Source organism: Peromyscus maniculatus, chromosome 15 (assembly GCF_049852395.1).
Source record: "Peromyscus maniculatus bairdii isolate BWxNUB_F1_BW_parent chromosome 15, HU_Pman_BW_mat_3.1, whole genome shotgun sequence".
NCBI classification, from domain to species: domain Eukaryota; kingdom Metazoa; phylum Chordata; class Mammalia; order Rodentia; family Cricetidae; genus Peromyscus; species Peromyscus maniculatus.
In genome coordinates this window covers 18,286,065-18,300,614 of record NC_134866.1, presented here as the reverse complement: position 1 = coordinate 18,300,614, position 14,550 = coordinate 18,286,065, and the positions used below count along the sequence as shown (strand labels likewise).

Sequence of the window (14,550 nt, the reverse complement as noted above, 5' to 3'; positions counted from 1 at the left end):
ACAAGCACAAAGCAAACTTGGTATGTGTAGTGATTGGTAGAGTAAGAGAGCCCACAAACTCAGAGTCGTGATGATGAATTCTACAGAGTCAAAATGTTTCCAGGAAAGCCTGGAAAGTTGATAAGGAAAGAATCATTGTAGGTGAGGTGGATGGAAGCAACATCTGACCAAAAAATTAGGAAGATATGAATTTTAGCACATTAAAAAAGCTAAAATGATTGCCGTCTTCAAAATACAACCACACATAAAATTATATGAGCAAAGCAACATCTAAAACCTCTCATTTTCACAGTTAGTATGAATAGTAGATAAATTCTAATGTATATGAAAATTATTATTTTGCAGTTGAAAATGTATGTGCTTCATGACTGCATAATCTTGTATTTATAATTTCATATGAAGCTTTATATTTAGAGGTGAAGGTGAATCTCTTCTGGCATCAACTGCATAAGGGATTTCAGAAGCATTGATTTTTCAGTGGAGACAGAAGTCTTGCTGTAACAATGCCTCAGACCACTAGACAGGAAAAGAGTGGGTGATGAGGCACTTCATTACGAGAGTGAAGACTAGTTCTTCATGCACCAAAACCATTAAGAATACTTTTTGTCAAATTTATCACCTTGTGGTAGATAAGAGAAAATCAAAAATCAAGGATAATTGCAATTTCTCAGAAATAGTCTCCATTTGTTCCAGCTGTACAGCTTCCTTTTATGATTCAGTTTGCTGTTATTAAATAAAATACATGAAAGCCAATACTATCTACAATTTTCTTATTTGAGTGTAGGAACCATTTAAAATAATTATTAAAGAAAGAGCCTCATAACAACTTTTGGTGCCTAAACATTTAAAAAGAGATAAATATACTTATTATTTATTCAGCTGAAACCAGAATATGTAAATGAATCCTGTATTAATATTGCTGTTTGATATGCATTCCTAATCCTACTTTCTCCCAGGATTATAGCAAACTTGTGTAAAACTATTAATAGACATTAAGGTAAAATGAGGCAGCCTGTGAAATAATCCAAGAAAAAAAAATAGTTCTCATAAAAGTTCTCTTATTTCCAACTTAGTTGCTTTAACAAGAAGTAATTTACTCTGAATATATTCACTTCTTTTCCTAAAATTATTACTCAGTGGTATTTTAAAATCAAAATGTAGAAGAATTTTTAAAATATCATAGAATTATATCTCATATTTTATGTTTATATGATAGTAAAATGTTATATTTACAAGTTGTTTTAGTTTAATTTCTGTTTCTGTGACAAAATACCTTGACCAAAACCAACTTAAGAGGATTTATTTGTTTTATATTTCCATATTGTATTCTACTACTGTGAATAAGCCAAGATGACACCTAAAGCATTACATCCACATTCTCAAAGAGAAAAAAATGCATGGGTCCTTGCTTCCTTGCTATCTGCTGGTGCTCAGGTAGCTTTCTTCCCTTTTATAAAATTTCAGACATGCCCTATGTGATGGAGCCACCCATAATGAGCTGGGTCAGTTTGTTGTAGCTGGAGAGTTTTTTCTTCGGGTCCTGCCAAGCCCAGGCAGTCCAACAGCCCACTTATAAAATAAACACACAAACGCTTATATTATTTAACTGTTTGGCCTAATGGCTCAGGCTTCTAGCTATCTAGTTCTTATATCTTAAGTTAATCCATTTCTATAAATCTATACCTTGCCTCGTGGGTCGTTGCTTACCAGCATTTTCACATGCTGCTTGTCATGGCAGTGGTTGGCAGTGTCTCCCTCCGCCTTCCTGTTCTCTCAATTCTCTTCTCTGTTAGTCCCGCCTATACTTCCTGCCTGGCCACTGGCCAATCAGTGTTTTATTTATTGACCAATCAGAGCAACACATTTGACATACAGACCGTCCCACAGCAGTTAGTAGTCAAGACAAATCACCAGAGGCATGCCCACAAGCAGTATGATGGAAATAATTCCTGAACTAGAATGTCTTCCAGGGTAATTCTAGATTGTCAAGATGACAGTTAAAACAAGCCATCACACATGTATAATTTCAAAATATGGAAAGAAAAACTATAGTCTAGAAAAAGGTACAAAAATAAAATTACATTCAATCTATTACATGAAATCAGGACACCATGTCTCCAAGACAGCAATCTTCCATTCAGGAAAACAAATGTTATTATGAATAATTGACTCTTGTGTCTTAAATTTGTATAAAATTCTTTTAATATATTTAATTTTTTTCTGCACAGCCAGCCTGATTTAGACAACTATAGTTTGATGCATTATGCATCATGTGGTGGTTTATTTATTTTTCAAATGAACCAGTTGCCAATTGAGAAAGGCTTATAATGTTTTGTTTCAATATCATTTATTTAATTTAAAATCCTCATTTTTCATTATGGCAAAATACATGTAATATAAAATTTACCATTTTAAGCCGGGCGGTGGTGGCGCACGCCTTTAATCCCAGCACTTGGGAGGCAGAGCCAGGCGGATCTCTGTGAGTTCGAGGCCAGCCTGGGCTACCAAGTGAGCTCCAGGAAAGGCGCAAAGCTACACAGAGAAACCCTGTCTCGAAAAACCAAAAAAAAAAAAAAAAAAAAAAAAAAAATTTACCATTTTAACCATGTCATGTGCAATTTTTCAGCATTAAAAGCCTTTATGTCCATAACCACTACCATAAACTGTCTCCAGAACTTTTTGGTCAAATATTTTATGATATGGTTATTTTTTTTAAATGTGTCCCTTATAATATTTCTCTTCTGCTGATTTATTGAAATCATCATAAGCAGTAAGAGTATAACTATAGAATCTACTTGATTTTTTTTCCTTTTTCTACTGTTTATACTAAAAACTATGCAATCTTTCCAACCTCTGAATTCATATGAAGAAATCTGATACAGATTGCCCAGTTTTTGAGGAATTCTCAAGAAACTTGCAAGTGAATGTATCCCTGTATTTAGTAGCAAAAGTCTCAAGCCTGTGTCCAAAATAAAACTTACCTCCATGCTATATCTCATCTCTATTCCTTTTTTACAACTTTATTAAATCTGATTTTTGACTATTTTGTATATGTATAAAATGTACTCTGATTGCTTTCACCCTCCACGCTATACTATCTCCCTCCCATCCAGTCACCCCTCCTGCCTCCTTACACATCTTTTTTCACATTAAACTCATGTTTTCTTTTGTGATTTAGTCAATCAGAGGCATCTTTGTAGCTATGATTTTGAAACAATCTATTGGAGCCGAGTGAGCTCCATAGAAGGCAAAAAACAAACAAACAAAAGCCAAAAAACAAAAAACAAAAAACAAAAACAAAACTGAAGATAATGACTCCCTAAGAACCTCCCAATAGCCAATAGTTCAGCCAGATGGGGTGTGGTAGGAGTATATCTCAGATCTAACTGACTGGTAGTTTTAGGCAATCCCAGTACAGACAACATCAATTGCTTGGAGTCCATGATGGCAAAGCTGTGTCATGACCTGGACATAGCAGTTCACTGTCCTTCTCCTGATCTTCCAGTTCTTAAATTCTTTCTGTCCTGTTCTCTGTGGTATGGACTGAACTCCAGAGATCATGTAGCTGTTTTGTTTATAGATGAGCACTCAAGTATTACTTGTTCTCAAAATATTAAGGAGCCCTAAATCTCCGCATTCATTGTCATTCCTTGTAAGAAGAGCTTCTCAGGGATGAAAATAGCATTTGTCAATAATTATTAAGATAGATATTTATAAGGTAGCTTTCAGGCTTAAAATGTGTTAATTATTTTAAGGTCCCACACTAAAGTTACAACAAAGGTCACACAGTATGTATTGAGGCAATGCCTTAAATATTATATGAGTACTTATGAGGCTTTATTGATTGAAAATTATCTTGGTGTAAGTTCAGAATACAGTCTTACAGAACTCATATATCTAACTTAATGCTGGTAAGATAAACAATATTTTTTCCTTTAATGACAAAATTAAAGTTTTACCTATACAAAGTAGTCACTCTTTTGTACATTTATCTGAATGAATGAACTGACATGAAACATTAAGACATTATTGATTATAAACACACAACTGCAAAAAAATCAATGGAAGTAAATGTATATTAAGAAGAACAATTTGTCAAGGAAAATATCAACCATTAAGAGAAAGCTGCATATTATGTCCTTGTTTTGTAACATGTGCAATAACAGTGTATGACCATGGATACAAAACATTATTTGCTTCAATTCTCCAACTTCAGATTTCAAGAGAACTCAAGAGTTCAAAAAGGTTACAGTTTTAGAAATGATGGTATGCAGGGCCTGAGGGAAAAGAACACTCAGGAATTTCTCTCTGCTCAAGCTTGGAGACTTGAGTTTCATATCTATATCCTACACAAAATGCCAAGTGCAGTGATGTATGCTTGTTATCCAAGCTAGATGGCAACTGCTTGGGCTTGCTGAGCTGTCAGGAATCTCTAGGTCCTAGATAGAGACTTGTTTCAAAAATATGAACGATACCTCCTGAGAAAGACACTCAAGGTGGTATTCTTCCCCCCTCATATACACAAACTGATTTTTATGTACACTACTACATAAATGAATATGCACACCAATGCATGCTAACACCACACACACACACACACACACACACACACACACACACACTGAATAAATTGATGAATTTGTTAAATGATTGATAAGATACAAATGTCAACAGAATGGTCATGACATGTTCAATCTTGAAAGGAAAATACTGAGTGAGTGAAATAGGTCAGCAATTATGGACCTCTGCTGTTATGCCTTATAACTTGAGTTCAATTCCCAAAGGACAAATTTTGGACTAAGAACTAACTCCACAATTTTGTCCTCTGACTGTCACATACAAGCTGTGTCTTGCACACACACATGCATATACACATACTTTCACGCACGCACACACACACACACACACACACACACACATCAAATCAATGAAAAAAATAAATTAAAGAAAAATATTTCTGCATGAGATATACGTGTACTCAGGAAGTGGTAGAACTGTCACGTAGAAAAAAGGAATTTTTTTTTTCTCTGTGAGGAAAGAGCTATCAATGACTAAACTAAGTCATAGGAAAAAAGAATTTTGGTCTGATTTTCATTTGTACATACATATACATAAGCAATTGCAGGTGTTCCTTGTAAACTAAATGGGAAAATGCTAGCAAGGAGACTTAGTAGGTAAAGGTGCTTGCTCTCAAGCCTAACCTAAGAACATGAATTGAATCTCTGGAATCCATATGGTGGATAAAGAGGATCAGAACAGATTAACAGGTATACATTCTCCCTAAAGTATTAAATACTTAATACAATTATAAGTGAGTATTTCATCACAGTTTGAGTTTGACTTTACTGGATGTGCTATATAGAAAATAGAATAAATGATATATTTAGTTACTGTTATTATTTTAGCAAATGTATATGTGTATGATATGAGCATGTCTATTTTTGTGTGTGCATGTGGAGCCCAGAGGTCCATATGGTATGACTTCTATTGGTTCCTCTCTACATTATGTATGGAGGCAGGGTCTCTAAATTGAATGAGAGGTTCACTGATTCAAGAGTCCTATGTAGCCAGTGTTCTCTGTAAATCTCCTCTCTCTGCCCTATTTAAGTGTTGGGATTACAAGTGGTCTACCATACTCACCCAACAGTTCTGTAAATACCCGACAACCCAATCCTATGACAGAGAATGGCAAGCAATTTTCCCCCTGAGATACTTGCACAGCACCTAATAATTTTTTTAGACACATTTATTTATAATATATGATCTGATTGTGGCCAATAACAGAAAATTTATTCTGTTAAATATATTAACAAGAAATTGGGCACCATAAATATATTCATCTATAATGACCTGAAGTCTAGCATTATTAATTGAAGGAAGTGAGCTACTGATAATGTGCCCTAGAATAATAACCCTTATCTCTTTTGTTCTCTTTCTTTCTCTCTCCTTCTGCCTCACCCCCATCTTCTTTCCCCATTCCTTTTCTTTTCTCTCTGCTGTGTACAGTTTTCATCCTGGGAGATGCATAAGGTAGAGAAATAAATGATGTAGAGCAAAAGTTATATGTACATTGATAATAAAGGACTGTTTCTATAGTGAATTGAGTAAAAATCACACATGGTCAATGATATGATGAGACAGCAAATACCAAATGACAAAACCACGCATTTATCTAGAAAACATGAACATTGTTCATCAGATAGATGCCACAAGATGTAAGGTATGTAAGACAGCAACACTGAGATGTGGACTTTAAAAGTCTTGGTTTTAGAAACACTGAAAATAAAGCATCAGAAGCCCGTGAGGAAGAGAAGACAGATTGAATCAAAATGGTGTCAGTACCAATTCATGAATAAAGCATTAGGACCAAAAATGATGGATGTCTTTTCTGTAACTATTTCCTGCCAAGTGCCAGATGAAATCTCAAGATTGCAGTTCAATATGCATTAGCAAAAATTTAGCAATGGGTAAGTAGATGGTAGCAAGCACAGATATATGGATTACGCTGGGGCACTGATTTAAATCCTCTATACTGTATTGATGGCTGATTTTTTATTATTCATACACGCCTTTATATTTAAGATATATAACCTACCACCACCAAAATCACATGTGCTTAAAGTAAAGGTTCTTCAGTCTCTACCTGTTACAATCCTTGACTACCTAGTGGAATTTGGAATAAAATTTATAATTCAATTTCCACAGGATTCTGAAAGTCTTACATTTTTACTATGAATAAATAGAAATATAAAATAGTTCCTATACCTGGATATAAGAATGGAAATGACTGCTGTGTGTAAATATGCATATGTGATATAAGATTGAAAACTGTAAGATCACTTTCATTCACTCAGTCATTCATTTATTCAACCGCATACTGAGAGTTTTAAACATAAGACACTATCTTGGAGAATGGATTACCTTGATGGAAGGAGTCACAAAGGCCCCACAATGATAATATCTGATGACAGCTAAGGGCGTGGGAAGGGATGGATTCTTCAGTGAAAATAGTTAGGGAGACTCCAGAAAGACAAAACAGACACATTATGTAAATGATATAGTTCATGTTTTTTTAAGATAAGTGGATTTTTATTGTAAACTAAAGAATGGATATGATAATAATAGTCTTTGGAATTATACACTCAATTCAGTTTAATTACCTAAATTATTCTATGTGTATAATTTAATCTAAAAGTATTAACATTCTCTTTCATTTCAGCATAGACTTGAATATGTGAATGAGGCCTAACTTAGTTAGTTTACTTGGGGAGGGTTGACCTTGATGTTGAGGTACACTGTAACCTTTTTTGTTTTCCTTATAACTATATTTTAAGATCTGGCTGTAAAAATCGAAAAAAATAAAAGTCACATTCCAAATTTAGGGTAGTTAGGCTATTTTAAATTTTGATAGAGTATGTTATTTAATGTGCCATTGCTAATAAATCTGTACATAACCTCTTTCTTCTATTTCAATCTGATGGGGTCAGGGGAAGCATTCTGTTTGTGATATTGATTCTCTGTTATCACTTTCCCCCAAAGGTGTTATTAGAACAGCGTTGCCAAACATGGACAGAGAAGTTAAAGAGCAGTACCAGGTCCTCATCCAAGCGAAGGACATGGGTGGTCAACTCGGTGGCCTTGCTGGAACAACAATTGTCAATATTACCCTCACTGACGTCAATGACAACCCACCTCGATTCCCAAAAAGTATGTCAGCTATGTGCTAAATATATTTACAAATGTTTCTAAAAAGTTACCATGTCATATTTTTCTCTCCCAAAATATGTCATGATTATGGTTTCCCTTCCCTCTACTCCTCCCAGTTCCTCTTTATCTCTCCTCCCATCTGTATCCACTCTCTGTCTCTCACTAGCAAACAGCACCAGCTTCTAAAGGATAATAATAACACATAAAATAAAATAAAATAAATATACCATGTCATATATTAACACTACAAAAAGTAAAAACATCTCCAAATAATATTGATCTTTAGGAAGCAGGTTATTATGGATTTAAAAAATTACCTGTCTTTAAATTTTAAAGAAAATCATGCTTAGTGTTATGATAATAGACAAAGAATTAATCTAATTATTCTTTAATCAATAAAAATTTGGGAAACAGATATCAGGGTAAGAGCCTGAAAGATTAGAGAAGCAAAGAGGTCAGGAGTCCTCTCCTACCTGATCCACTCCTTCCTCCAAAAGGGCCAAGATCCCTCTCCGCCCTGCCTTACTATTTCCTGTCCTATCCATCTTCAATTCTACAAAACCTCTGTGGTGAATTTTGGTCAGCTAGTGGCTAGCGCTGCCCTCTGACTTCAAGCACGCTGGACTTGTCAGAACAGGATCAAAATATGACACAATAAATACTTCAGTCTATTATAATTGTGTAATCATACTTATGCTATTAAAGTTATGCTTTTGCTAATTATGCTTATGCTATTGCTAACAATAGGTTAATGTACTATCATGATAATTTGTTAACTAAAAAATTAATATAAATGCATAAAATATGAGGTAAACTATATCTATAAACTTATGCTATCACACTTTTTATAGTATACAATTATCATATATAGATTTTGTGACTTCTTTTAGCAAGTGCATCTGCTGGACCATTTTTAGATATTCAGTATCTGTGATGATGTTGTTATGAGCATTACTTCCATTCTGATATTTATCTCATTGTAGATTTACAACAGGTGAGAATTGCTTTACCTTCTGGGATAATGGAATGATTCTCACCTATTTCTTTTCTGTAACTGTGTCCCTTAGAGAAAATGATGCCTCTCACTCATGCTTCATCCAGTTTTCTTTTGAGTGTTACATTTAACACCAGTGAGTACTTAATTCATTTTCTGATGTATTTACAAGGATTAATTCTGTGTTCCACGGAATTAGAAGTACCAAGGATGGGTGGTTTCATTCATGGTTTTAGAGGAATCATGATTTAATCATTTTATAGTTACTTGCCTGATCAGTTTTAAATAAATTAACATTCAGAATATTTCCCTCTTCATACAAATGTGATCTTTTCTGTGTTTACCTAAGAAAATGTGTACTATTAGCACTATTTCTCTATTTAGAGGTTGTATTGTTTTTCTGAAATTTACAGCATCATCACAGCTTCTTTTAACAATGGAAGTATATTTTCTTTGTGTAAAGGTTTCAACTCATGATCAATAAAAGTCTAATAGTCAAATATTATGAAAGGCAATTAGAAACCCTACCACTTTAATGCACGTTAATTAGCTCTATTTGGCCATCCATTACGTTCACATATTTCAAAATGTCATGCCATTTATGATAATGATGTACAATTTCTGAGACTCAATTTTTTAAAATTAAATAATTCATTAAAATCATGATTTATACTATGGGATATATAGAGCAACTAGTTACTATACTGTATGCTATGATTAATGGGACAAAAATTGCTATAAAGCATTTTTTACACCTTACTCTGTTACTGCAAGGGACAAAAAAAATAGAAGGGAAACATATAATGCCTTTGATTCTGTAGTTTATAGCCTTATTTTCAAGTACTTTTTCCAACAATGCAAGCATTTAACTGTCCTTCCTTCCCTCCCTCCCTCCTTCCTTCCCTTCCTTCCTCCCTCCCTTCCTCCCCCCTCCTTCCTTCCTTATTTCCCTCTCTCCTTTTCTTCATTCCTTATTCCCTTCCTTACCTCTTTTTTCTCCTTTATTCTTATACGTGGCAAGTTATAATAGCTTGGCCAAATCAGTTTACAAAATTGCTTTTGGACATAAATTATTATCATAGACATGGCTTCTATCTTGGATTTTACGCGTATAACATACTTGATGTTCTTATTCACAGAGAATGAAAAGGAGAGTTTTCCAGGCAGGTATGGAAAGACTCAATCCTAGTGTGTGAGTTCTAAGTTTGGACAAATACTTAGACAACAATCCTGGGGCAGAGTAACATGACACTGAGGAATGTTATCAGTGCTCTGTGGAGCACTGCTAGGTGAAGCAGGATGGCAGTCTGAGCTCTGAAATGAAATAAAATGAGCACTCTCAGGTCACACTCAGTGAAAACAGAATGTGAGTAAAGCAGTAAGTTTTACTGATGTTGAATTTGTTGATCTAACAGGTACCACATAATGAAACATAAAATTCCAATTACTTATCCTTTATATATCTATAAGCTATATAAGCTATTTTAAGAACTTTTTTTTTTATTTCCACACTTCAAGAGAAGCATTTTCTACACTTAAAAATACTTGTAGCTGGAAGTTTTCCTGTGTTCCACCCTGTCCTGCAGCTGCTCAGAACCAAATAAACACACAGGGGCTTAAATCAGTTTCAAACTAGATGGCCTAATGTTACAGGCTTCTCACTAGCTTGCTCTTACATCTTAATTTAACCCATTTCTATAAATCTATATTTTGTCACATAGCTTGTCGCTTACCAGTTTACATCTTGATTCTCTTGGTGGCAGCTAGCAGCATTTCCCAGCTCTGCCTTTTTCCTTCCTTTTTCTCTAGTTTTAATGTCCCATGTCCTGCCTAACCTTCTTCTGCCTCACCATTGGCCAAACAGCTTTATTTATCAACCAGTCAGAGCAACACATATTCACAGCATACAGAGAGACATCCCACAGCAAATACTGCATTATTTTAAAATTTAATCTTAATAAAAAATCTGTTTTCACTGAAATAGAATTACATCATATGTTGCCTGTAGTTCCTATCTCAGGTTGAGACCCTACAAGTTTTCCCCATTCCATGTTAATATGTCCATTGTTAGTAATATTGCTTCATATTTTTTATGAGACTGTTTCACAAAAGTTTTCCTTGTATTCCGGGTAATGTAATCTTTGTGAGCCATCTTCCTTGATGTCCCCTAAGCCATATATACAGGGGATATAATGTAGATGGATATACGGAGGATGAGCTCCCAATGATCCTTTGACCTTTGCACTGTGTCAAGTTGTGTTTTTGTGTGATGGTCTCCTGGTGTTCTAAAGACAGCCTTCTTTTATGAGAGGTGGTAGCAATACCTATCTGTGGGTATAAAGGTGAGATTTAAAATGTAGTAAAGAATTACACTGGTCCAGCAAAGTGGTGGTAGAATTTTTTCCTAAGATCAATGACCTTAGAAGTATCAGAAAAAAAGACTACATGTTCAGCAGTAGATATGATTTCTGTCCTGTTGATTGTTGCTTATAAACAATTAAATAGCTATTGCCACTTATATGTGAGTTTCCCTTACTTAACATTATACATATTTTCCCCATGCTGGTCATAGTCATTGTTCATAGGTGCTGCAGGTGGATATGACATTTTAATTGCTTCTCTCCATTGGCAGCTTACGTAGTATTCCTGGAACCATGGAATCCAGAGCACAAGAAAGAGTCTTTCATAACAGATCCAGCCTGAGTAATCCAATTGTGTGTATATGTGTGTTTGTGTGTGTGTATGTGTCTGGTGGGTGTATACCTTAAAGGAAGTTAAGCTACTTGTCCTGATAATGCTCCTCACAGTGACTATAGACTAACATAATGGTCAGCACCAGATACAATAAGCCTCCTTTGAATTGTTGGCCACGGTAGTCCAAGTTACTCTCAAAACAATAAGATTATTTTATTAGTCACTTATTTATTATTTATTTACTCTTCTCTGTACATTGCATACCAACCACAGTTTCTTCTCCCTCCACGCCTCCAAGTCTGTCCCCACCTTCTCTTTTCCCCGGATCCATTCCTCTTTGTAGCTGGAAGTTCCCTGCGTCTCTGCCTGCCAGAGGTCAGGACAAATTTCTTTTACCCGCTATTCCCACAGCTTCTCAGACCCAAATAAACACACAGAGATTAAAATAATTTAATCTTATATTAATTAAAACTTCTCAGCCATTAGCTCAGGCCTACCACTGACTAGCTCTTACATTTAAACTCAGCCTATTTCTTTTAATCTATATGTTGCCACATGTTCAATGGCTTTACCTGTTTGCCATTACATGATGCTCCCTGGAGGTCAGGCTGGTGTCTCCTGACTCAGCCTTCCTCTTTCCAGAATTACACTTGTCTGATTATCCCACCTATACTTCCTTCCTGGCTACTGGCCAATCAGCATTTTATTTATCAACCAATCAGAGCAACATGTTCACAGCATACAGAGCTATCACCCATCACCTCTTCTATTTCTCTTTAGAAAAGAGCAGACCTCCCAGGGATATTGCTGAACATGGCATAACAAGTTACAATAACATTAGGCACAAATCCTCCCAGTAGCAAGAAAAGGGTGCTAAGAGCAGGTAAAAGAGTCAGAGACAGCCCCTATGCCTACTGTTAGGTGTTCCACAAGAACGTCAAGCTACAGAACCATAACAGATATTCAGAGGACCTATCTCAGACCCATACAGGGTCCCTGATTGTTACTCCAGTCTCTGTGAACCCCTATGAGCCCTGGTTATTTGATTCTGTGGACTATGTTATCATGGTGTCATGTCCTAGAAACCTCTGGCTCCTACAGTCTTTCCTCGAGATATTCTGCCGAGATCTACTGGCTGCACATAGTGTTTGGCTGTGTGTCTCTGCGTTTGCTTCCATCTGTTGCTGGATTAAGCCTTTCTGATAACAATTGAACTAGGCATTGATATATGAGTATAGCAGAATATTACCAAGAATAATTTGATTGGCTTTTTTTTTTTCCAGTCCTGTTTGATTCTATCCTGGGTCTCTGGTCTCTAGACTATTCAGGCTCTTCTTCCTGGCCTGAAAAGCAGTATAAGGCATTGGCTCCCTGTCTTGGAATTGACCTCAAGTTGGATCAGTCATTTTTTGGCCATTCCCACAAATTTTGTGCCCCCATTATATCAGCACATGTTATAGGCAAGACAAATTGGAGTTTGAGGTTTTTATGGCTGGGTTTATGTCCAAGTCCCAAGGCTGGAAGCCTTAGATTATTGAGCAAAATTCCCAGTGAGCAGCTTAGAGTTTGGAGATAGTCACTATTTCTGAAGAAATCACACACTTAGGACATGGCACTCAGATAGTATTAACTCGACCCGACCGAAAAGCCTGTTTCCTGTAGTCTAGCGCCCATGGTTCCAGGATAACATGGACTCTTATGAGGAGTTGATAACTCATATAAGATCATCTGACATTACAGGCTTTTAAACTCTAATTATTTCTTCTGATTTAACATAAAGTTGAAATGAAACTTATTATTTTCTTGTATCTGCCACGCGAGAGCCATATTTATCAAAGCATCTGTAAGGGTGTCCCAGTTCATTCATTGACTCAAAATTGAGAGGACTGAATGAAACTTTCATGCCAAGTACTGTGAGGGAGTTCTGCTGTGTTGCTCTTTAATGCATATTTGACCTATAGCAAAAAATTAGGACACACAGCATTTCAGAATCATAAAGAATGCTCTAATATTTTGTATAATAAAAAGTATTCCTATTAAAATTACATATTTCTTCATATTGAGGGCATTATACTGTAGTGTCATGTGGAAATTCGGCTTTCAAAAGACAAAAGCAAGATGTATTTGAAAACCAAAAGCAATTTATTTTGATACCAATGACTTTTAGCTGGAATATGGCTAACACAAAGCAAGTAAGCAGCAAATATGACAAAATTATAAATAGAAATCACATGAATTTGGATGTTAATGTCAAGAAATGTCCATTTCAGATAAGTATATCTTGAAGAATTCCTCACAGGTAATGCTATTTGATTGTTAACTGCTATGAAACTATGTTGAAAAAAAACTTGCTGATGTGAAGCTTAAATTACTTTTTTCATTGTGTAAATAAGCACAAGAGAATGTCTTATTTATAAGCATGATGTTGTTGACCACTGTACACTTGAATGCATATATGATGTTATTAAGAATCTTTTCCTTTCTGTTTTATTAGACAAATCAGAGGTTAAAAAAATAACTGGTGTATGAATATACATCATGCATATGTAAATTATTTGTTAATTTGGTATTTTAAAAATAGATCAACTCTTGGTGAATTAGCTACTAATGTGATAGGCCGAGAGCTGTGGTGCTGACTAGGGAGTATTACATGTCATGTACTATACAGAATGAAGTGCATGGTCCATTACCTCTGCCTCATAACAATGGCACAGAACTTCCTCAATTTTAGGGGGAAAAGACAGAAAGTCCTCATTATTAATGAAAGCTTTGAGAAAATTCCCAAGAGCCTTTAATTTTTCATCATTATCCTTCTGGAACGGAAATTTGCCTTTGATGCCTGTTTGTGTCAAAATCAACTCGAGATAACTTTAGGAAAATATCCAAGAGAAAATTAGCAATGCTGACTCAGAAATACAGTTAATATATAATAAACCACTAAACTTTATGGTACAGAAAGTCAAAGTGCTTTCTTTACAGAAATGTTCCCCATATATATATACATATATACATACACACACACACACACACACACACACACATATATATATATATATATATATATATATATATATATATATATATGTATATGGTATATGTTCTACAACCAGAGATAACTGTATGGGGATTCCATCCATCAATAAGCTTCAAAATTA

The 14,550-nt window shown here is 35.2% G+C and overlaps 1 protein-coding gene across 3 annotated transcripts in view; it reads left to right on the top strand.

Annotated features, from left to right (window-relative positions):
- Positions 1–14,550, top strand: part of Cdh12 (cadherin 12) — a 993,285-nt gene that overhangs the window by 906,661 nt on the left and 72,074 nt on the right. For all 3 annotated transcript variants that reach the window (XM_076551719.1, XM_076551718.1, XM_042261391.2), the window contains exon 7: positions 7,540–7,707. In XM_076551719.1, the coding sequence (XP_076407834.1) occupies positions 7,540–7,707 (168 nt within the window). The remainder of the gene's footprint in view (positions 1–7,539; positions 7,708–14,550) is intronic.